Genomic DNA, 23,305 nt, shown 5'->3' with positions numbered 1-23,305 from the left:
CTAATATAAAAATTATTTTCTGTTAATTATTGTCATCGAAAAATTTGAAAATTACCTATGAGTTTGAGCTGAGTATTAGATGTTCTATTATTCGTTTTTCTTTTACTATATATACTTTTCAAGAAAATCATTTTAAATCATTATTATTGCCTTTTTATTAGGCCCCAGTGGCACAGCGGTATGTCTGCAGACTTACAACGCTATAATCCGGGTTTCGATACCCGTGGTGGGCAGAGCACAGATAGCCCATTGTGTAGCTTTGTGCTTAACTTCAAAATAAACTTTTTTTGAGGTAAAAATACTTTTCTATGCATAATATTATGTGTAAAATTAAAAATATGTGTAAAGAGAAACGAGAGAGAGGTCTCTGTTGTATTAGACGAGACGCTATTGTTTTGATGGATCGTAAATGAATTTTAGTTTTTAAAACAAATTTGTAGAAAGTTGTGGTTTTCACCTTGTAACTGTAGAGAATTCTGTTTAATATTGCACAATCGAGGAATTGTAAAAAAAAAAAAAAAGGTAAAACGGTAAGATAATAAAAATACCAGAAACGGTAATGGTATTACTAGTAATACTAATAGTTTAGCATTATGAGTCGGGGTTACCGGTTAGTCTTACCAACTTACCCTGAGTGCGTGAAATTGAAAATTTACTTCATATTACCAGAGTCATCGATACTGACAGTTTTAAGTCTTGGAACATGAGGGGCTAATTGAAGTTCATAGGTTGTAAGCATTTCGCATTACTAAACATAAAGAAACTTTTATCCTAAAGTAGTTTGAAGGAAATGCATAATTGAAATAATATAATTTGACAGTGACCAAATTGCTTTCCATGTGAAATCAATTTTCAAACAGTTATCTAAAATACATCGTTTTTGTTTTTACAAGTAGACAAAGCAAGAGTAAACTTTTTTGTAAATTCATAATGTATTATGATTGTAAATTGTTTTGTGGTAACCATTATTATTCAATACCAGTGTTAAAAAAAACTTCAAAAAGTGACTATTTGAAAGCATCTGACATTTTCCTACTCCATACATCAATCTTATCTGAAACACACAACACACAAATAATTTTCTTAAACCTTTATACTTAATATGGGAGGAAGGTGAAAGAAATTAAACTTAAAGTGCTCTTTATGATGGCAATCAACTAAACAACATGCATGGTACTGAAATGCTATCAAACAGAACTTTGACAAAGTTAATGCTATGTATATTGATTATTCAAATCAGATCATGCAGTGAAGCTTTTGCTGTTTATGATGCTTCTGGGTCAATAAAAAGGGTCTAGGAGAATTGTAGCTTAGTGAGGAAAATCACTGTAAAACACAACAAAATACAACAGAATAACAGTACTTCTAGGTCATGATGTTTTAAAGAGCTCAATATTGTTAACTTCTTGATGTTTGGAAAAGCAATTTAGAAAAGTGTCAGATATTTTAAATAGAAAATTATCAAGCCAGTAACTTAGTAATAATAAGATAAGTGGGAAAAATATGAAACATATATTGTTTTTATTAGTTTAGTCTAACTAAAGAACAATATTTTCTAATCAAAATTTTTTACTCCAAATGAAAGCATCTACTTAAATTCATGAGTAGAGACTCATTAGACTCAAAATATCAAATTCAACTTTAAGGTTTTTATACTTTCATGAACTACAAAAAAAAGTCAAGAGTAACATTCTAACTTTATTTAATTTTAAATGGAGCCTTATCATGGAGGAATAGTACATAGCCAAACTGCTAAAAGTGCTTTTAGTTTTATACTAGTGACTTTTGGTAGAGAAGGTAAACCAGATATTTGAGCTGACCAATTTCTTTAATGGTGTGAAGAAATTTCCTTTGAAATTTATGTATGTTAAAGAACTGTTTTAGAAAGGCTTGACAAAATTTTCAGAGAATAAAGTTCTTAAAGAAAAAAATTATCCTAAAATTTAAAGAAACTTAGCAGAGGCTTAGTGGGGGAATTATTTATATATTATTCTTGTTTTTATAATATTTGACATCAGGAAATTTCTGGTGATTGGAAGGTAGCTTAATATGTTTGTGATTCTTAAAAAGAAAGAATTGGTGGCAGTTGTTAACAATACCATGTAACCTGTTGTCATATAGTGAGTGATTTAGAAAGACATTTTGGAAGTTGGCAGTTGATTAATCATTCTCAAGATGGTTTTAGAAAAGGATTTTTTTTGCTTTACCAATTAATTTTTAAAATGATTCACACTTTAATGGATGAGAACATCTGTAGATATGGGGAATAAGTTGGATAATTGGATAGAAAAGTGGCTGGATGGAAGAAAGTAGAGGGTTATAAATGGAGTTCAATCTAAGTGGGGTACTTTAGAGCTCAAGATTAGGACTTTTGCTCTTTCTGATTTACATCAAATCAATGACATAGATGAAGGAATGGTCAATAAATTACTTAAATTTATTGATTATATTAATTTCTTGGATGTTAGTGACTGCATGGGTGTGGTTTGGCCTAACTTTTGTAGTATGTTATGTTATTGACGTGTATGTTCACTTTCAGAAAGCCTTTAAATTTAATAAGGTGCTTCATAACATCTTAAGTAGTAAGTTGAATTCAAAGCTAATAAATGTGTCTATAATAGATATGTAGTCAAGAGCAGATGGAAAAGCCAAGCTTGAGATCAGTATATTTTTTGTGTGACCAAGGTGATTTAATCAACTAGTCAATATAATCAATTACTTATGAGGAGCAGTTACATTGATTGTTGTTGCATGAAATAATTGATTAATCAAAATTACAGTTAAATCAATCATCATAAAAAATAATCAGTTAATCAAAATTAGTTATTAATATATTTTATTGTTCAACTATCCAAGTAATCAAAATATGACTATCGTGTTTATTTGTTGTTAAGCACAAAGTTACATGATGGGCTACTTGTGCTTTACCCAATTTTAACCTTTTAGGTGTTGTTTTTTTATTTCATTTTCTTCAGCTTTGGTGATTCATGTGGGAGGCTTATGATTCAAGGATCTCGGGTTTGATTCCTGTTGCATCCAAATTTGTTCACCATTTCTTTGTTATGGCAAAACTGCTAAGGCTGTTTGCCATTTTGACGTGCTAACTAGAGGGAAGGCAACTGTTTGGAAGCATACATTCCTTAACTTTTTTGTTGTTTATTCTTTCTTTTTCTTGTCTAACTGCTCACTAAAGGGAATTCTACAGTCTGACAGCAGCCACTACCAACTTTTTTTTTTGCTTTGCTTTTATTTATCATAGCTTGAGGAACATTGTAATACTTGATTAATCAATTAGTAAATATCACTAATTGCCCAGTTCCAGCAGTGTCTGAGCTTGCATGTGAATTATTATTTAGAATTGAATAAATAGACATCTTTTAGATATAACAACAATATAAATGGCTACAATTTTAATGTTTTCTTTAATTTTTATTTGTGCATGTAAGACCATGCCTCCTGAGTATTTGTTTGTGATACATAAAAGAGCTAACTTTGTGCTGAAATTTGTGGCATTCTTGCACTGTATAAAACATACTTCTAAAATGATCATGAGAACTTTAAAATATACTACTTATGTTTCTTGATTCAAGCACCTTAATTTTTTGTAGAAGAATTAGGAGGTTTTGATTCAAAGGTTTATATTTTTATACTGTTAGAAATTTTATAAAATTGCTCACTTGCAGCCTTTATGGAGTTCTTGAATGTAAGGGTCACAGTTACGAGTTTTCTGAACACAGATACTAATTACTTCTCTCCTTGCATGATCATTTTGTGAAATTTTATACATATTTTAGATGAGATGGCTCTTTTTTGTTTTATTTATACTTTTAATATATGTTCAGATGTATTTGTATTTTGGAGGGAGTTAGGATGACATCAGTGACCATATTTGATTATTTTTGTGTCATGTGTTTTTAAGAAAGTATTCTCATAAAATATGTATGTATGAGTGCATATTCATTTTATTTTAATTTCTTACCTACAGTGTAGGAGTTTATGTTTCAGAACTTTGGCAGACCATGCAGAATGGCAGAGTTTGGTTGGGCTCTGTCTGATAGCACGCAGGTCAAGGCCAAAGATGAATTAAATGAACACCCTGAAGAAAGGCAAAAGGCTATCCAGCTTATGAGAGAGCTTATACCAACACGTCCAGATGTTGGTAGGTTTCATTTTAATATTTTGTCATATGTTGAATCTGTAGTATGAATTTATTTTACTTTCTGAAGTAATCCAGAGTCTATGAGAACTTAATTCAATACAACCAGGTATTGGTGAGTTAAGTCTTAATGCTATATACGTATAATTAGTGTTTAGGTTTTCTGTTTCTGTGAAGTATGTTTTGGCATGTGAGAACCTATTCCAAGATGTTAAAAAATTAAATTTGGATAGACGTGAATAATGTATCCAATGTTTTGATAATCTGGTGCTTAAGTTTATGGAAATGGAATATCTTGTAGGTGTATTCATAAGTTGGTATACATTGGCATAACATTCATAATTGTTAAACAATAATCACACATTCATAGCATAAAACTATAGACAGACTGGTTGATATTTAGAGCAGTTTTTAATTGTTTTGAATTAGTGTTTTGTGTACTTAAATAGAAAAAATCTAAAAAAAGAATTGAACATTTCCCTTTTATCTCATGTAAGATTAATTAAAAGAAAGTGTCTGTGTCCTGCCATTGAAATAACTTCAGTACTTTTAAGTACATTATAAAAGCATGTTTTGAATTATATTCCAATATGGTACTTACCTCAACTCACAAGATTAGCTATTCTTGCTCAGTGCTGCTCTCTATCTGGAAACTTTTTCTTTATGCATGCCACAAGTCTTTTGCTCCCACTTATTGCAAGATTTCAATATGTCTCTCATGCAAATCCAATAGGAGCATGACATGCTCATGTGATCTATGCGATACCCTGTACACTTCTCTACTGAACAATCACTATTCATTTGGCAGCACCATTGTTTGGATGTGCTCTTTTGTTTGTTTAATGCTTCATGTTCAACTTTGTTTCTTCGCAAAGTGGTTGTTTTTAAAATTAATTTGCTTTTATTCTGCCTGTCTCTTCTATTAGTATTTATCTGTAGATTTTAGTCATCTTATTTTCTGCTCTTGAATTTGGTGAACTTTTCTGTGCAATGAATTCAGAAGTTAACATTACCACTTCGAAGGTGACACCAGTGACCTACATTTTTATCTGCGTTTATATGCCAAGAGATCGAATGTTACATGGTACAATCTTTGTCCCCGGGCAACTCCTAGGCTCCCCAAGAACAGGCTGATTCTGTGCACGCTGATGAGGATTTTGATTGTCTTTTTTCACCTCCAGATTTTGCCATTCCTTCCCATTCCCAACCTAATAAGTCTACTAGGCCTAATGCAGTCTTTATGAATTTTGTGTCTCAGGTTTGTAATGTTTTACCCCTTCCCCTATTTCTTATGTACCTTTGTCCTCAGGCAACTCCTAGGCTCCCCAAGAACAGGCTGATTCTGTGCACGCTGATGAGGATTTTGATTGTCTTTTTTCACCTCCAGATTTTGCCGTTCCTTCCCATTCCCAACCTAATAAGTCTACTAGGCCTAATGCAGTCTTTATGATCTTTGTTTCTCAGGTTTGTAATGTTTTACCCCTTCCCCTATATCTTATGTACCTCGTCCTTTTTTTACTGCATGAACAATCTTCCCAACCATTTTTGTTTTTTTCTCTCTCAGCTGATATTTGAGTTCATTCTGATCATTTTGCCTCTCAATTATGCAATGGGATTAGTGTGCCACACCTCCCGCAGACTTCAGATCATTTCACATGCCCAATTCATGCTTTCGTCTTACCCTTACAAATCTATTACAGTGTCTTTCTTCCATACACCTCCTATCTGAGGCTCTCCACAGAAATCCTGAGGAGTTTTCTGGAGATACTCTTGCCCTTCTCTCCTCCACTTTAGCTCACATGTTGTCCTCAGCTTTAGCATTACAAACATGGTTTCTTTGTTGTTGGGACCTTATAGGCTGTGATGTTGTATTAGCTCAGGCTCATTTACCCTCAACATATCTTAGGAATTTATATGCAGCCCCATTTCTGAGGCATTACATTTTTGATATGGTCCCAGAAACACTAGATGATGGTTCATTCGGACAATTCTATGGTGGTGGCACATATCAATCACCAAGGGGGCACCAGGTCCATAGATCTCCATTTTCAGACATTGGATCTCTTATACTGGGACCACGCACATCAAATTGATCTTATTGCATGTCTGTACTGAGTGCTTTCAATCTGGTCGTGGATTGTCTTTTGCACCTCGACTGGATATATCCCACAGAGTGGTCATTAGATACCCTCATTTTTAGGGATCATTGCCATCGGTGGGGTTCTCCCATTTGGATGCCTTTGCTATGGGCCTCAACATCAAGTTACCTCTCTTTTGGTGACTTGTACCTCATCCACAGGTTCTGGCAGTCAATGCCTTCAGCCAGGAATCGTCACACAAGTATCTTTATTTGTACCCACTTATCCAATTACTTCATCGAGTGATTTTTCTCATTCACTCCACTCTTTGTCAGGTCCTCCTGATTGCTCCTTATTGACCAGCTCAGCCTTGATTTCCATGGTTGCAGCAAATGCTCCTCTACCCTCCTGTCCCTTTTCCACTTTCTCCCTATCTTCTTTGTCAACCTCAGTCACATGTCGTACATTCCACCCTTCACATCCCATATCTTCACACCTGGCTTTTGTCTGGCCCTTGGTGAGAAGATCCAGTTTCACACATCTAGTTGCTTCCTTGTTAGCTGTTTCCATCTGTCCATCTTCCATGAAGGTGTACCAACACAAGTGGAAGGTATTCTGTCGTTGGTCTACAGCTAGGAGGTTTCCCATTGACCAGCATACTGTGGCTCATGTGATGGAATTTCTCACCTGGCTCTTTTACTGTGGGTCTTTGGTCTCCTTTCTTTTGGGATATTGGGCAGCCTTATCCCATACCTTTCATTTTCCCCAATACTGTACAGTTTTTACTTCCACTGTCATTACCATGTTTATGCATTCTTTCCGGATATGTCACCATTCCAGGTGACCTACCCTTCCAGATAGGAATGTTAATGTGGTCCTCCGTTCTCTTACTTTACCTCCGTGTGAATCACTTTCCCCATGTTCCATGTTTCATCTCTCCCTTAACACATTTCCTTCTTCTCTTAGTCTGTGGATGTTGATGGACTGATTTGTGTGCCATTGACATTTCATGTACCCTTTATCACCCTACTTATCTTCTTTTTTATCCAGATTGTTCCTTTCTCCTGCAGACCTCAGCAGCTTGGGAGGATGGTTCCTCCTTTTCTCCTATTTCTCTTCCATTTCTCATCTTTACCCTCAGCGAATCTAGATAGGCTTCTGTGCCCAGTGAGGGCTCTTCGTTGTTAAATTGCCCATACTGATTTCTTCCTGGATACACATTCCCATCTCTTTATCCCCTGGCAATCCTCTTCCATTCATGATCTTTCACTTTCTACCCTTGCCAATTGGGTCTGTCTTTTGGTTTGATTGGCCTATTCCTCCATACCTTTTTCTTCCTCCTGGAATTTGTTCCAGGTGTCTTCCCATCAGATTCGACACCTCACTATTTCCTTTATTTCTCGTCTTCATTGTCCAATGGAGGAGATTCTATAGTTCGAAATGTGGACCACATCCAGTATGTTCATCTCCCAATATCTCCATATCATATTGTGGTTTCCTCTTCATCTGGGTTTCGTCTACCATCTGTGGCCATTCTTCAGAGTTTGATGTAACTCTAACTGGTAGGTTTGTATTCATACTTTTTTTTCAGGATTCTTTCTCTATTTCTTTATCCCATAGATCCCACTCTGTGGTGAGTGGTGCCTGACCAGGTATTCTTTAACTCAAAATCTGCACTGTCCAGCCATGTTGACTCACACTTTGTCTTCCATGGTTTTGCACACTCACCGTTAAGATGGGGCACTTCACAAAACTGCTTGTAGGTGCATGACCTCATGATATATTGCTTCATAAACATGCCTCTCTCAGATTGTACCACCCTTGGACTACATAGGTAAAGCAGAAGGGGATTGCTGCCCATCCTTGCCATGCCTAGAGTGAATAACTTAGTATGGTCTGCTTTTCAAAATAAGGTTTCGTGGTCATCCATTGCACCGTCTTAGGTGATTTTGTTCCTCTGGACTCTCCACCATCTTGTGTGGATGACGGTACCCTAAGGGCAGGTTTTGGATTTAGACTCAACCGTTCAACATAAGTCCTCACACAGGTTTTGTGTTGTTTATCTTCTTCCATCTTTGTTGTGGGTCACAGTAGTGGTACGTGGATTGTTCCAGTTCTGTCCTTTGGCTATCCCTAATCCTCTCTTCTTATGGGGATGTTATTGCCATTTGGGTGATCCTGGCCTTTTTCATGGTTGGGAGAGTTGATTGCATGCAATAGACTTTCTTTCGATACCGGAAGTTCCTGGATCGATTGCTCAGAGCTAATCCTCATGTCATACCCAGAAATTGGAGTGGTTCTCAATTCCCCAGTTCTTGGGTTTGAGGTGAAGAAGGTATGATCCTCATCCTACCCTTGCACGGATGTCGGTAACCTGTGAGCAGGTTTTGAATATAGTTAACTTACCAAGTATGGTCCGCTGCACCCTAGCCACTCTACACCTAGGGACACATCCTTTGTTTACCCACCTTTCTCATTGTAGGATTGAGTTACAGTATATTTCTATGGTTAGAATCACTTTCTTGCCACATTCTCTCCCACTCAGATGTGCTCCTCTCATTTTCTGCTCATATCTTACACATTCCACAGCTGAGAAAAGTGTATACCTTGCTCAGAAGTAGTGCAGTCCCTCTCTTCTGATCTTTGGAGCTGAATCTCTCATTTCCAGGGGTATCCTTCAGACAATTTCGGAGGGTATTTCTGTCGTTCCGTCACTCCTATGCTGAAAATGTATTTCCCATAGGTGCTTCCCTCTTCCTCCCCACATTTCTCCAGTGCTGACATCTTCTTCCAAACTTCAAAGTGATAGTTCAGTAGAGGATTGTAGAGAAAGTCATATGCATTGGGGAAGGAGGTGATGCATGATTATGTGCACGAGAGACATGTTGGAATCTTGCAATTCCAATGGGGGCAGTGGAAGGCTTGTGGCATATGTAAAGAAAAAGCTTGCATATACAGGGCAGCACTGAACGAGAATAGCTAATCTTGTTAGTGTAGGTAAGTACCTATCGGAAATACGTTTTCAGTATAGGAAAATTATAACTTTCAAATTCAGTAAGTTTCCTGTGCGTGGACGTATAGCAAATTTATTGAATAATCACTGACCAAATTTCCTCCAACTTGTGATTTTGTTATTCCACAAACAATCTTGTACTTCAAGGAGCTCTTTTTTTTTTTGCCAATCAGCTACCTTCACCTGTACTTCCAGTGCACAAGAGTCTTTAGCTTTAGTGATTACTCTTAACATCGATAGACATACAATTAAGACATGCTTAATTTGCTCTCTGTTGTTTTCTTTGTTTTAGTAGTTTCTTTTCTGTGGTTACTCATCTATTTACACTTTTGTTTTCTCTATTTCTGTTATTTGTTTCTGTGATCTCCTTACATTGGCTCTCCCTTCTGTCTCAGATTAAATTCTCATCTTCTTTAATGTACTGTAAGCTTGTACCAATGCTATTTTTCTTTTAGATAAAAAACAAGACTACAGCCTTCCATCATCAGGCTTTATTGTTAGCCTGAATTGGTTGTTTGATCGTTTACAGGTTCTTCTTTTGGTGCTTACATCTCCAGGAATTCTTTAGGTTTCAGCTTTCAGTTTAACCTGTTTGATTGAACCATCTTATTCTGCGTTCAACACTCATACCTATTGTCAGCAGTTAAATCTATGGGCATTTGCAATCTATTTCCTTTCATTTGTATTTTTAGAAACTGTGCCTTTGTTCAACTCTTACAGGGGAGAGGTTACACTTTTTTTTTTTTGTGACCAAGTAAGAAACATTTGTTTTATATTATTGGGTACCTTTGGTCCTTTTCTTGTGGCATTTGTCTACCAACTTATTTCCAGATTTCTTTTTTCTGCCTTCATATCTTCTTTAAACTTAATTTTCAGACTTAGAGATCTATACTCTTTTTTTTTTTCACCAGTAAGGTCATCTGTTATGATTCTGGTTCAATCTGATTTCAGTCATATTTTGATTTTCCCTTTTTTTAAGTTGAATGTTTTTTAAAAACTCAGATATTCCCATCCTTCTGGCTGAACCTGTACATGATTTATGGATAACAAACTGATTGAAGTTAGTGGTTCCAATTATTCCTCTGTCCAAGTTACATTACTATCTATTAATGAGCATGACAATTAATAACTTATCAAATTCAACTAATTGCTCAACTTTAACTTCCAGTGGAATTTATTTGATAATTTCATCCTGCCAACTATACATTTTTTCTTACATTAACTCAAAACTTCACTGTTTAAGTTTCCCCAGCCATCCGACTATTTGTGTTGACATTAGTTCCAAGATATTTCAAAAAGGATAAAAGGTATAATGTATAAAGTGGAACTACACTTGCTTTTTTCATATTGAAATTCATATTGCACTTTTTTTTTACTGAGTAAACAACCAATTTAAAATTCCTGGTTTTCTGAACTTGTGTTCATACCAGGTTATATATGTATGTTTTTATAAAGCAGATAAATGAAATATTTATTGTATTGTTATAATTGTTCAGAAATTTATTTCTATGAAATGTTTTTTTTTGGTAGTATGGATATAAATCAGTTTGAGTAAGTTTCAGTTTTACTAAAAGTATATTGAATTATAGACTATACTACAAGAATTCCTAAGGAAAAAGATGGTTTAATTTGATCATTAAGTTTATAAAAATTGCTAGTATCAATAATTTACTTCATTTAGTAAACTTATATTAACATAAAATTTAACAGTTGTTTCAAAGGAAAGTGGGAAACAAATTATTGTTTGGAATAGTACAGATGTAATGAAAAAACAAAAAGAAAACAATTGTAAAGTGACTTAATAGCTATTTTTAATTGTTACAAGTAGAATTGTACTTGTAATTTGATATTTTTTCTGTTGTGAGATTGTAGTAACATCACTCAATTTTTTGTTTTAGGGTTTTTAAGAACTGATGCAGCATTTATACTGCGTTTTTTACGAGCAAGAAAATTTAACGTTCAGAAGGCATTTTCTTTGTACACACAATACTTTGTATATCGACAAAAGCATCCATCATTGTTCAACAGGTACTTGTGATACTGTTATTATTAGTGGTTTAAGGTGTGTTCTCACAACTCCTAATGTTTTGTTTTAGAATGGTGTATTTTGGTTTAATCTTAGAATTCTGACACCTGTGTTGGTGAATGTACTACACAATGTGTTCCAGCAATATATTATAAGTGTATATAGCATTAGTGGGATCATTTACATTTCACATACTCTAAAAAAATAGCAGATAGATATACATTGGAACACAGGATGATTGCTACAGTTGATTTCTTTTATGGGGACAGGTAGATTAAAGTTGAGAAATTGTGGGGTCACTTTATTATATACTGGTAACATTTTTTACTGGGACACATTGTATGTTGGTTATTGTTAAGTTTTTAATACATAACCTACAGTTACAATGTTGTAATCAAAGAAATGCATACACATGATTGTATATACTTTTCCTCTGTGGACACTGTACTTGTTGTTAATTTTCCTTTATAATTAAAGTTATAAATTACACACACATAACCTCCACTTTGATGCAGTTGTATGCATTATGTCCTATGTTTGCATGTACATGCTTGACATCTAAGTCATGCATTTCCAAAGTTTTTCCCACATGTTATAGTCTATACTATGTCAGCACCATCCATGCATGTTTAACAACTAAAAATTGCTTATCAACAATTTCAAATTTTATTTTATTGCAAACAGTATGACCTCTGTTATCATCTTTTCCTGTGTAAGGTACTTAAAAGAGATACAGAATTTCCAATTTGAATTGTGATGTGACATTTCCTGTCATTTTTGTGTGGTTGAAGTTTGAGAGAATGATTTATGTTCTTCAGTGTGTAACTTCCTTTGCATTTTCATGTGTTTGGCTTGTTTGAAGCATGAGAACATAAACTTTTGCACAGTTCTTTTTCGGCATCTCTGCATGCTCAAAATCTATATATAAAAAGTATGTTTGTGAAGGTAAGTGTTATGATTACTCAAGAACTAAACAAAGATGAGGAGGAAAACACATTTTATTTTTAATTAAAATGGGATTCGCTCATATTGATCAATTTTCAGTGTCTTAAATGATCATTATCTTTAATTTCCAAGTTTAACATTAAACTTTTCATCAGAACAGCCATTTTCTCGCTGCTGAAAATTTTCTTATTAAAAGTATACCTAACTTAAAGCCAATATAGCTTTTTTTGTTTTCACCAAGAAAATGAAAATTCCTTGTGTGTTTCTCTCTCTCTCTGTTACTGAGCAATGTGATTTTACTAAATCATTGCAGGTATTATTGTAACTTGTACATAATTTCTATAAAATTTACAGCAAACACTAATTTTGGGGGTTAAAAACAGTTTTTAGTGCATGTTATATTTATACATATCAGTTATTCATAAGAGGCTAAATTTTGACCTTACTTCTGGATTGAATGCTTTTGTTGGTGGGAAATTCTATAATGACAGCAAATACATTTGTAGTAACTTGAGTGGTTACAAATTGCTTGCTATAACCTTTAGCTCACTTGATTGACCACTTATCTGGTATGCAAAAAGCCTAAGGTTTGAATCCAAGCTAAAAAAATATAAACAAAATGTTAGGTTACCATGCATGTAAGGCAGCATGTGATTTTTTCTCCAAATATTTGTTTAATAGACTCTTTGTGGATTTATTATTCAGAACTGTTTATTGACCTCAAAACATGTGGGTGGCTGTGATCACACATCCTTGATTATTCATTTATATAGATGCTAAAAAACGGTTTCACTTGTAACAAAAAGTTTTATGGGATGGACTATTTAATCAAAAGTATTTTTTTATTAACATAAATTATTTTTTCAGTTTGTTTGTTGTTAAGCACAAAACTACACGATGGGATGTCTGTGCTCTGCCCACCATGGGTATTAAAACCTGGCTTCTAGCATTGTAAGTCCACAGACAAACTGCTGTGCCACTGGGGGGACTACCTTTTCAGATGTTTTGTCTGTGGTGTTTATTGTATTTCATTTGCTTGTATGAAAACTATATGATATTTCACAAAATCTGACAGTTTGCTAATGATGAACCCGAACCTCTTTTCTCATACTCAACTGATTAAAGAAAATTGAATAATATAATGATTTTCCTATTTAATATTATTATTAATTTCATTAACATTCAGTTTTTATTAGTTTTAATGCATCTGACTCAGGAATCAAGCAAGCTCTTCTTGATGGATTCCCTGGTGTTCTACCCAATCCTGATCATCAGGGTCGCCGCATACTTCTGATCTTCACTGCAAATTGGGATCACTGCCGTTATAGCCTTTTTACAATCTATCAAGCAATTTTGTTATCTTTAGAACGTCTGGTGAGTTCACAAGCTGTAATTTGAATAAGATGGCAAGAATCCATCATTTGGTGTCCATAAACTAATGTAAAAACTAGATCAGTATGAAACAATATTTTATCAAGCACAGAAGTAATTTGGAAGCTTTTGGGAAGCAAATGCAAGCTTAGCAGTAAAACAGCAAATCTAATGAAATTATAGGTTTAAGTGTCCTGATAATAGTCATTCTGAAAAAAAATTATTGAAGTTAAAAGCATTGTAACATTCAATATTAGAACTGGAAGATCAGTGGAATTTGCTAAATGATTAATTGCTAACTAATTGATTACGTTCAACTAATCAACTATTCTTATGTGAGATTCAGATAGTTTCAATATTTAAAAATAGTAATAATTGTAAACACTCGTTGATTAAGCTCAACAACCTTGAATTAATCAAAAAATAGTAATGAGAAATCATAATGGTAATACATTTATTAGTTGGATAGTTGAAATAATAAAAAACAATAATAATCATAAACACTAATTTTGATTAATCAGTTATTTTAATGTGACACCAATTAATGCTCATTTGATTAATTGAGTTAAAAACCCATCTCCATTACATAACGATATTTCAAGAGGTTAGTGAATTGCTTGGTTAACATTTTGAATATTTTATTCAGTTTAAAGTTAATTTGGCTCCAATATTTTGTGTAATATATAACAGAAGGTGAAGTTCATAAAATATTATGTTAAATTGGATAAACACTATAATTACAATTGTGTGTTGCAAAAGAAGTCAATTTTAAGTATAATATAATGTTAGATAGTAAAGTCTTGGTGATTATACAACTAGTTAATGCTGTAATTTTAAATATTTCTAATACATATCTCTATGCTATATTATTTGTAATTTCTTTTTAAATAGTCCTCTAGCTCATATCAAAAGACATTTATTATTTCATTAAATATTAATTTATCTTCAAAAAATCTGAATTTTTGGTTTTGTAATACTATCCTGTCAACTGTAATTGCTAAAGTTTATATAAATGTACAGGTTTGTTAATCTTACTGAGAGGTAGATGTGTGAATGTAATTTTTTCATTACTATTAATCCTTTATCAGAACATAAACGTGAGAACATTTATATGACAGTTTCAATGGCAGGGATACTGTCTTGATCTTTTGTGTATGTGATTCAGTAAGTTCTTCTGTATACAAACACCTATATACTACTTAAATATATTATTAGTGTAACACTCGCCTCATAATAAACCAACAAAGAAGATGAATGAAATAGAGGCTAAAGAAAGAAGTGAGAAAAAAGTTTTTAAATAACATAAACTGACACCTAAGTAGTAAAATGTAAACCTGAAAGATTACCGATCATAATATTGTTACAAATTAACATCACATTAATGAAGACAACTCAGATCTTGTAAGTAAGTAGAAGTGCTACTATCGTTAGACAGGAGCATGTGATGTTATCAATTGAAGAGATTATATTCAGTAATACAAATACAGTTGTTTAAAGAAACTTTACAAAAACAAATAAAACATTTCTTATGTGAATATCAAGAAGAGCTAGTTGGCCATGGCAGTGTGTTTTATTATTTTTAGGTTCCAATCCAGAGCAAAAATTAGCCATATTTTAACAGAGAATTTGGGAATTTCACCACAGGAGAACTGAGTGGGAAAATCTGTACCTGAGAGTTGTGAAAAAGCTTAAAATACTGCAATATTAAATTTATTAAATATATCACTGTTATTGGACTCATAGAATGTAGTTTTATCTGTGCTACATCTGGTCTTACAGATTTTCAATCTTTCCCACACACCTGATCCCAGAAGAAAAGAAAATAACCAATTGTGTATATAAATTAATTTAGAGTGATACATCCACTCAGAAATGAAAATGACAGATAAAATTATTAAAGTAACTTTTCAGAAAATTGTGGTTAGCAAGTTTGATAGGCTTGGTATGGCCAGGTGGTTAGGGCGCTCGACTCGCAATCTGAGGGTTGTGGGTTCGAATCCCCATCCCACCAAACATTCTCGCCCTTTCAGCCTTGGGAACATTATAATGTAATAGTAAATCCCACTATTCGTTGGTAAAAGAGTAGCCCAAGAGTTGACAGTGGGTGGTGATGACTAGCTGCCTTCCTTCTAGTCTTACACTGCTAAATTAGGGATGGCTAGTGCAGATAGCTCTCATGTAGCTTTGTGCAAAATTCAAAACAAACAAGTTTGATTCAATTCAACTCAGATTATCTGATCACTTACCTAACTGATAATTATAGGACATATAGAAAGGATATTTTTAAAGTTGACAATTATGCAAAATAGATTTTATATTGGTGTTTTATGTGGTTGTTAAACTGAAAAGAACCCCTAATGTTTTCACTGTAATTGTGCTTAAATTTATTCAATATCTTATTTCTTAATTGTCATAAATAATTGCTTCAACAACTTTATAACTTATTCTTAGGTAATTGTAACAGCCATTCTTGCTTGACATAGAAATTGCTTTCAATATGTTACATAATAGAAGCTTAAGTTGTGGTTTTTTTTTTGTACAGAAGGTTATGGCCCATTTGTATAAAAGCAACTGGCCAAGTCAATCTCGACATTAAAACGTCATGATCTTAGTACACATATATACGACTAAATTATATTTCTCAATCATAACATCCTATGTTTAGGTAGGCATTGAGTAATATAATGTATATATCAATATCATGTTCAGAATTAATGGCATTTAATGCATTTTACTTATAAAAATACCATTAATAGAGGAATTACAAGTTATAAATACATATAAGGAGATGGTAAACTTGTAACATTTTATGAGTGTGTCAAAAGTAAAAGCATTAACATTATAACTGTATACTGGCTAAACAGAAATTTAATTTCCAATCTATGGGTCATGTTGCAGCCCAAAACAAAGTAAGATAGTAATAGTAAATAAGGACCAAATAAAATTTAAAGAGGATTATTGTAAAATTTAAATATTTTATTTTTGAATTACACTAGGGAATTCCAGATCTCACCATTAATTGTAGATATTCTTCAAATGTCTATATAAATATTGGTTACTTAGAGTGTGTAAAAGACCATATGCATAAACTATGTAGTTTTTAGCTTTGAAACAGCTTCTGAATTGGGATTTAATATCTCAGAAACCCACCTTCATGGAAGATACTAAAATGAAATATGTAAATCTCTGTGAATGAAAAAAAAAGACCTCATTAATCAATGCAGTTGCTTATTAAAGTTAGATATTATATATTAATTAGAGTGTATTATAATGCTCATAATCAACTTACACAGTGAACATTCTAGCCAGACTTTTGAGACAATTTGGCTATATAGATGCCCAAAATCACAACTTCAGAAATTTCCTCAAGTTCAAACCCAACCATTATTACAGAAACAAAAACCAATGTATGTCCATTCAACTGTCTTTTATATATTTTCCTGTATAGAATAACAGCTGTGTATGTATGTATTTGGTCATTAAGTATTCTATATTATTTTGATAGAATAATACCTCTTAGATTAAAAATCTGACAGAATATAGGGAACTTTTACAATTACAATTTATGTGATAATAGAGTTCTCTCAAATTGTGGATTCTGCAATAATTCCCCACCAGGGATCTGGCACTTGATGCTCAGCTTGAAATTAGTACCTGTACCAAAATGATGATGTTTATGAGCAAATTTATTGGCTGTTGTGAAACTGTAGTTCTGCAAAGAGATAAATTGCTCATACAAATGTATAACTTAACCATCAACTCTATACAAGAGAGCTAGAAATTGTATTCCAACACCAGCATTAGATCTAAAACATTAAGTTCTATAAGAATATCTTACCATCTCTCACAAAAGCTTTCTCAATTAGTACTGCCATCTATCGGTGCAGATTTTTCACTTGCCACTAGCCTTGTAACCTGGGTCCTCCATCACCATGCATGGGTATATCTGGCCAAGTATCCTTTGTTTTTGAATTTTTGGATCTCCTGTATTTTGAGACCCCCTGTCATTATATTGATTAATGGGCATATCCACGGATAGTTGGATACTTATAGCTTCCTCGCTGGCTGTATTCAGTTTCTTCTTCGAGAAATTGCCTGAGTTGGCTCATCACAGTGGTAATTTCTTTCATCACGCCTGATCAACTTATAGTTTTCTTGGTGTGTTTTTCATCTCAATTCATGGTTGGGACAAACCTTCTTCCCTTTGGTTTAGAGATATGTTATATTCTTTAGGCAGCTTCTCATCTTCTCCCTTTCTTTATTGCATGAGTAGTTCTCTCTCATGGGCTTCTCTTGCAGCCCTTGTTCCTCTTGGTCGCACTCTCCTCTGTGGGTATTTCGATCACCAGATGCTGTCTTGTTTGGGATCCCTTGTATGCTCCTCTTACCCTTTCTCCTCACTAGCAGTCTGTATTGACTGTTGGTTCGATAGGACCTCTGTTGCTGCTGGGGTTCCTCTTCCTTCTCCTTATCTGGATTGTCCCTTTTTCCATTTGGGGATAATTTCTCAATGCTTGGAAGATTTGGAGGTTGGAGAACTCTTTTTGACTCCGCTTACCATATCACTCTCTGGACAGTACTTTCCTTCCTAATGACTCTGGGATAAGGTGGTAATGTTTCACTCTGACAGTTCTACAGTAGGGTCCACCATCACCATGCATGGGGATATCTGGCCAAGTATCCTTTGTTTTTGAATTTTTGGATCTCCTGTATTTTGAGACCCCTGTCATTATATTGATTAGTGGGCATATCGTCATCAGTAGGTTATGAAGGTCGGGTCTTTTCTGGTATATTGCATCCTTGGTTTTCCCATCCAGGTTGTCCTTCCTCATCGATGTTTTCCCAGAGTAGTTGATATACATTACAGTGTCAATCTATACACCTAGGTTATCATCCTTTCATTACTCCCATTCTCATGCCCTATTTTCTCACGTATCTTTCTAACAGGGATCTATGTGTTTCTCATGTTGCAAACTTTTAGGTGGTTTTTGTCTTGCATTTTTGGTTTCTTGGTTTTGCTTTTGTGTTGCATTCACATTTCCTGGCTATGTTATTTCATTCATTCTCCATAGCTCGTACTCCCTGCTTGGCTTCTCTCCAGGATTTGGAACCTAACCTCCATGTTGTCCTTTGTGCTTTTTATAATCCTTCATTTGAACCTTTGTTGGCAGATTTATTATTTTATTTTGTTTGCTGTCCCTGTTCCTCATATTGTTGGCTTCTGGTCACTGTTTTCTGATGTGTTTTGTGATCAGGTTTTGCTTTGTTTGTTCCTTAGTTCCTATCTTTTCTACTCTTGATTGTGGTTGCTTTGGAGACTAATTATGTTTTTACTCCTCTTTTCATTCCTTTCTTCTCCCACCTTTATGAACATTCTGTTTTTGTCCGATTCTTTTGCCCTTTTGATTTCTCACACATGCATTGTGTTCTTCAGTAGTTCCTGGGTCAGTTTGCTTCTTCATTGGACTCCTTCCCTTTCCCATGATATTTTCCCCTCCATTCCGCTTACATGTTGGATTTGCCAGTCTCTTTGCCTGGTGTATTCTTCCTTTTCTCTAGATGTTTGTAGTCTTTTTTGTGTTTTTTCATGTCAGATCTGTCATCTTACCATGTCCATGGCTGCTTGATTTCCATCTTCCCTGAGAGGACATCATCATGGTGGGTATATGGACTACTCCATTTGTTTTCCATTTCTTTACAGGGGTCTCTTGCTACATGTATGTTGGATCCCGCTCTGTGGAAAGTGGTGCTTGACCAGGTATACTTAGTATCAAATCCACACTGTACGTTCTGTGACCATGCTAGATGACTATAATGTTGAGGTTCTTCCTACTGCAGACCTTATATATTGTTATATATATTGTTTGACTTCGTCCAGTTCTCATATATGCATCAATATCACATTATCCTTGAAACAATATAACATTTCACAGGATCATATTATGCACACCATTGAGATGGAGAGGTCTGTAGGACCAATCATAGATATATCTTGTGGTCTTTTGTTTCATAAATATGTTTGTCCTGGAATGTACACTCATGGACTTCATAGGTAAAGCACACAGAGATTACTGCCCATTTCTGATGCTCTGTGGAGTTAAGTCTCTTTCTACTGTGGACCTGATGTACAATTGCAGATGCCGTTGGTTGATTGACTCTGTCCATATTGTCCACATTGACCGACCCCATATTGAAAGAGTTAAATTATAATAGTTTTAAGACATTGTTTTTTTGTTGCAGTAAATATTTTGTGCTCTAAATTGCATTTAAAATGAATAAAAATTAATTATACTAACAACTACCCCTACAAAATATTGGGTAAGTTTTTATTGAAACTTTGAGATAAAAAAGTACAAGACCAATACTTAAGTCCTAAATTTATTGATTTTTAGGTATATTTTTTATCTGTTTTATAAAAGTTACTAAAATGTAAAAAATTAAAATGTATTAGGCTAGATGAAAAAAAAAAATTAAATGGAAAAAATACTCAATAGCACAAGCATATTTCATGTGTACGGCATGTTGCAATTTGACTGAACATGCTGGTAACTTGATGTTATGTTTACATAAGTCTTCCCTGCTGGGATAATTTGTTTTGATACTAACTTAAGTGATGACAAAGCAATAAATTTAAACTGTTGGGAGATTTGAATTGTATTAGCTTTGGCTTTAAGAATAGATAATTTGTAATTGTGTGTAACAGTATTCTGCCATTTTAGAAAGACAAAAATAATTAAATTTTTTTTCTTTTTGTACTGGACCCATTCATAGTGTTAGAGTATAGAAAATAAAAACAGATAAAGTATAAAGTTTTACTGGAAAATAACTTGATATTCATTTTCAAGGTTGTAGAGGTTATACAAGAGAAACGATAACAAATTATTTTTATCTTAACAGGCAAATCTTTAGTAAAGCTGCTTAGTTAAAAAATCTGACTGTGTGTGTATATATATAAGGCTTGTAATATTTACTAACAGGCTGCCAAATTTTGTGAAGATATAATTTATACATTAAAAGGTATGGTATGTATAGTTTCATGATTACATAGTGGTTAAACAATTGGTCAGATTACCAGGTCTGTATACGAAGAATTAAGATATTTAATAAGTAAGAAGTAAAGTGACCTAACTAGACCTTGAGTTGAACTTAATTGACCTAGAACTTAAAATGAATAATTCAGAGCTATCAATTAATTCTAATAAATACAAAAATCACAATATAGAATAGACTTTGGTAGGTACTTATATTGCTTTGAGAAAAATATTCAAGTTTTATCATTGTAGAAGGTTAAGTTTATGCCATTTGCTGACTTCTAGTTACCCAAGTTTAATGACATCAAATGGAATTTAAAACTGATCTCAAGATGAAATTCCCAATTTGATAAAAAATCACATTTAGTCCCATTCTTTACTTTTCTTCCATCATCATTGTTTATATTATCACAACTGGATGAGTTGAATAAGGGTAGTTAAGCATCTGTATTTAAAAATCGATATCACCAAAGAGAGGCATATATTTGAAAATGCAAACTTTTACTAGTTCAGTAATCACACCATCAGACATTTTAGGATACATCCAATAGATAAGTAGTGTCAGTTTTTTTTTAATATGTTTATTGGCTTAACAGTATATTTACATAGTTATCTTAGACAGTAATTTTATTTTAAATTGTACAAGAAAACACTAATTGACAGATCCAAAACATTCATCTCTATTCTAAAGTACCATTGAAGTTAATCAAAACCAAGGAAAAGTTGAGTTTGGACACATTTTAATACCCCAGAGATTTAGTCTTTTAAAATGCTAGATTACATGTAGTAACTTCAGAGCATGCTGAAGAAACTCAGTTTGGTTGTTATAATATTTACAGCAGACATAAATTCATTTCCATTCCAGAAGGATTTAAGAATTCATTTAAGTAAAATATGAATTTGAATTAAAATACTAAGCAAAAGAAGATGTGCAATTGGTCATTTGAGGATAGCAGTCATTAATGAATTGGATGTCTGTTTAAGTAGTTCCTACACTTGTCAAAATTAGTTTAACATATCTCTTACCTAGTTTAAACATATCTCAAGTTATTGGTTTATTAGTAACTGAATACTCATACCCAAAATTGTTTTGTTTTTGTTATTTCATTGTAGATATTTACAAAGATCTGAATTTCTTTAATATGATTTACTTAAATTTTTTAAACATTTTACTTTGCTGGAAGGCTTCAGGTACAATCATCTGATGGTTGTACAGGATTATCATAAATTATCTGATCCATTTTAAAATTTAATGATGTCAAAAATATTATAGATAGAACACTGATTTTATTTAACTTGACGAACATAAAAATTTTTCTTGTCTTAGTGTACTGTTTGTTGCTTGCACCTTTGTCCATCATCTGGTTCAAGAGCTTGCAGTAATTGCATTTTGTAGGCATACAAACAAAGTCGTTTGTGTAAAATTTTCTTCACTGTGGTTTTTGGCAAGTTAAATTCAAGGGAAGCACAATGAATAGACTTCTTTGGGCTTCTAAGAAACATATCTTGCACACGATCAACTGTTGCATCGGGTACACTTGGACGCCCAGCTCACTTTTCTTATAACACACTGCCAGTTGCTAGAAATTTTTCAAACCAAGTTTTTGTGCTATTCTTGGTTGGTGAGTCTTTTTCATAAATGTGTTGGTAATTTTGTTGCATAGACACAATTGATTTGGATTCAGCAAACCAAACCACTCGCTGTGCTTTATCCTGGGTTGTCACAATTTCTTTTTTTAACATTTTATTTTTTTCTAGCAATTAATGCTCCTACTATGGATCTACAACAAAAAGGAGGGGAAAATGTTTGAGTTGTTCATCAAGTTAAATAAAACCATTGTGTTCTATCTATAATATTTTTGATCTTATTATATTTTAAAATGGGTCAGAAAATTTATGAACACCTTATACATTTCCCTAAAAATATATTTTATGCAAATTGTCCTTGAGAGAAGTATATAGATAGAAGTCACTGGGTGCTAAGTCAAAGTGCAATCAGGGTTTCTGTATCATGACACAAGGTGAAGAAGGACTCTCCTCCTAGATTTCTCAGTAACAGTAATTGCATGACAAACTATATATATGACTTGGTATTATCATGTTCCAAAAGAAATTCTAGCAATAGATGAATATTGACCTATTAACATGATCATTGATGGCTACATGCAGTTTACTTATATCCAACATACAAAAAAATCCTATTTCTTTCTGAATGTCCTTTGCACTTTTGTGGATACATTACTCTAACATCTCGTGTGAAATTGTATTAATTAAGTAGGAACAATAAGCTAATAATCATACAGTCCTATAATCTCTGTTATAGAACTTTTTTGGGTAAGTATAGTAATCAATTATACCTACCCAAGCAATATAACTGTGGAGTAGTATTTTACTTACATAGGTAAAATTACATAGTAGTTTTTATGATAATCTAATTTAGTTTATTCTTTATTGTTTAAATTTTGGTTAGCTTCACATGAAAAATACTTCTGTAAATAATAATGATCTTATTAATTCTAGCTTGAAGATGAAGAAACTCAAGTGAATGGTTTTGTCATTATTGTTGACTGGACTGAGTTCAGCTTCAAACAGTCTTCCCAGCTCAAACCCAAAACATTGAGGTTATAATTGAAGGACTTCAGGTTAGTTCTTGTACAATGTGATAAACAATCTAGTGTTAGAAAG

At 33.4% G+C, this 23,305-nt stretch overlaps 1 protein-coding gene across 1 annotated transcript in view; it reads left to right on the top strand.

Annotated features, from left to right (window-relative positions):
• The first annotated feature begins 386 nt into the window (after positions 1-386).
• Positions 387-23,305, top strand: part of LOC106467931 (clavesin-2-like) — a 38,653-nt gene continuing 15,734 nt past the window's right edge. Inside the window, 6 exon segments of the mRNA XM_022396159.1 lie at positions 387-530; positions 4,006-4,159; positions 11,146-11,275; positions 13,415-13,592; positions 23,141-23,243; positions 23,246-23,262. Coding sequence (XP_022251867.1) covers positions 4,027-4,159; positions 11,146-11,275; positions 13,415-13,592; positions 23,141-23,243; positions 23,246-23,262 — 561 coding nt within the window. The 5' untranslated portion in view covers positions 387-530; positions 4,006-4,026.

Source organism: Limulus polyphemus, unplaced genomic scaffold, assembly GCF_000517525.1.
Source record: "Limulus polyphemus unplaced genomic scaffold, Limulus_polyphemus-2.1.2 Scaffold2801, whole genome shotgun sequence".
NCBI lineage: Eukaryota > Metazoa > Arthropoda > Merostomata > Xiphosura > Limulidae > Limulus > Limulus polyphemus.
The sequence above is the reverse complement of the archived record's forward strand: the minus strand, read 5'-3'. Positions and strand labels throughout refer to the sequence as shown.